The sequence below is a fragment of the Penaeus chinensis genome, chromosome 32 (genome assembly GCF_019202785.1).
Source record: "Penaeus chinensis breed Huanghai No. 1 chromosome 32, ASM1920278v2, whole genome shotgun sequence".
NCBI lineage: Eukaryota > Metazoa > Arthropoda > Malacostraca > Decapoda > Penaeidae > Penaeus > Penaeus chinensis.
The window spans coordinates 7422214-7424713 of record NC_061850.1 but is presented as its reverse complement, the minus strand read 5'-3'; the positions used below and the strand labels follow the sequence as shown (position 1 = coordinate 7424713).

Genomic DNA, 2500 nt, shown 5'->3' with positions numbered 1-2500 from the left:
ATTATCATCTCTGATATTGTTATAATTTCTCTTCTATAAACTACCATTAGAGTCTTCCCCATGTCTAAAACCCAAAATCTGTTGCAGGCACCTGCAGCTATGCCGGAGGAGAAGGCGGGGAAGGGGGAGAATGGGGTCGGTGTGGAGACGAAGACCTCAGGATCCCCTAGCAAGTCCCCCTCCAAGGCTCCGAGGGGGAAGATGGTCCTCTCACGGGTCAAGCTCCTTGAAGGGACCGAGTGTGAGGTGGCGGTGGAGGTGAGTGGGGTATTGGAGTAATTTTAGAGAGGTTGAGGGGAGGGAGGAATGGGGTGCAGATGTGAGAGAGAGGGGGGAGTTAGAGGAAGGGGAGAGTAGGAGACTGAGTGGATTTTAGGGAGAGTAAGATGGGAGAAGGGGGGAGGGAGTGATGAAAAAGTGTAGGTAATAAAAGACAAGGAAGAGTATGTATATGTGAGAGGAGAGATAAGTAGAGGTGTCTGAGATATTTTCTTTTTTTTATGTGATTTTGTTGGTTTTGGGTTAGATGGTATGGAGGAATGTGTTGGCAGGTGGAAAAGAATTTGGCTGGTCATTCCCTTTTTACTTTTTTCCCCAGCTGTTCTATTGATTTCTCAAGGAAAATTTTGTAAGATTATAGTTGATAACTTGGCTTTTATTAGTTAAAGGTAAAGTGGAATATCATGTGTATATCTCAACAGAGACCACTGTAACTCTGGACTGTGCACAGAGTATCAGCTCATTGCATAACAATGCCAAAGCCTTATTTCAACTTTACTGGTGTGTACTTGTAACCAGGACAGCTACCAATGCAAATTTCTCTTATGACTTATAATTGAAAAGACTCAAATAAAAAGAAACACACTCAGAGACACACACTTAGACACACACACTCAGACACACACACACTCAGACACACACACACTCTGACACACACACACTCAGACACACACACACTCAGACACACACACACTCAGACACACACACACTCAGACACACACACACTCAGACACACACACACTCAGACACACACACACTCAGACACACACACACTCAGACACACACACACTCAGACACACACACACACACACACACACACACACACACACACACACACACACACACACACACACACACACACACACACACACACACTTACTTTAACAACACTGGTAGGTGTCTGGCTAACGAAGATGTGTCACTTAGCAGTCCGCTTTTTAACAGAATGTATCTTTTGTATACTGCATTCCAACGACACCATTTGATATCCAAGTTACTGGTTTATTATGAAAATGTATATCTATATGATATTCAGAACACATTCTGGTGCTCACTACATTTTATTATCAAGTACTTTAAAGAGATTTTCCAAGTATATTGAAATGCAGTATGATTTTTAGGTACCTAAATAAATGTCACAATTGCCCATTGTCCCATGGTTAGCTGGTTCAGGTGTGATGATAATTGAAAGTCATTTCTCTATGCTTTACACCAATAAGCAAATGATCTTACAAGGCTAAACACTTAACGAGCATGAAATGAATTGTGCCAGACTTCTTCATATGCTCACAAATAAACAAACAAATTGAACCAGCTTTACAGAAATGAATTATTTTTCTGTTCAAACTATAAACTGACCAGACTATATATTAAAGCCAGTGCCACCGAGAACTTGCGGTGCTCACTGTAGTTTTGGTTTATGAAATTTATTTACGACCTTCCCAGATTTCCTCTTTCCTTTAGTTTAACCCCTTGCCGACAGGTACGATGGGTAGACACGTGCTATGCCCACTGTTAGTACTTGTTTGATTGTTTTTAAACATAGATGGCTATACTTGTACTAAGTCAGCAATGAGCCAGTTACGAGTACTGCCCGTCTCGCCCGTTCACTCTTTTCTTTGATTTACAAAATATTTTACATTATCTTATTTTGCTGTTACTAATATTAAAAAACATTATAATAATTATAATGATTATAATAAAAATAACACCATCGATATTCATAGCACTAGTAAAAAACACGTTTTTCCCGCCAATTCAAATCAGGTACGGTCACAAGGTCTACTAATTGACTCCTTTGTGGCTAAGCACTAGCAGAGCCATCTATGGGCAGACATTTCACAAAAAATATAGAAAATAGGCACAGCATTTTCCCCATTTTTAAAAATTTTCCCCGACGGCATTGGGTTAAGGGAGTTTTCTTTTCTTCTAATTCCCATTAATGTTGATGCTCTTATTACTATTGCTGACTTTATGATTATTATTGTGTTATTAACAATACAAATGATAATCTAGAATGAAAAAAAAACAATATTTCCAAGAATCAAGGAAAGTAGTAAAAAGTGAGATAAGTGAGTAAGCCATCTAGGTGCAAATATAATTATTAAACTAAGCTCAATGTGTACTGCATTTACATACGTACCTTCCCCAGTTGCATTGGGTTTAATAAATGACTTATCTTACACTGAAACACTAAATTGTACTACACGTTCAGAAGAAA

The 2500-nt window shown here is 39.0% G+C and overlaps 1 protein-coding gene across 12 annotated transcripts in view; it reads left to right on the top strand.

Annotated features, from left to right (window-relative positions):
* The window catches only part of LOC125042552 (band 4.1-like protein 3), a 79752-nt gene that overhangs the window by 29630 nt on the left and 47622 nt on the right, over nt 1-2500 (top strand). For all 12 annotated transcript variants that reach the window (XM_047638245.1, XM_047638254.1, XM_047638253.1 and 9 more), the window contains one exon: nt 88-258. In XM_047638245.1, the coding sequence (XP_047494201.1) occupies nt 88-258 (171 nt within the window). The remainder of the gene's footprint in view (nt 1-87; nt 259-2500) is intronic.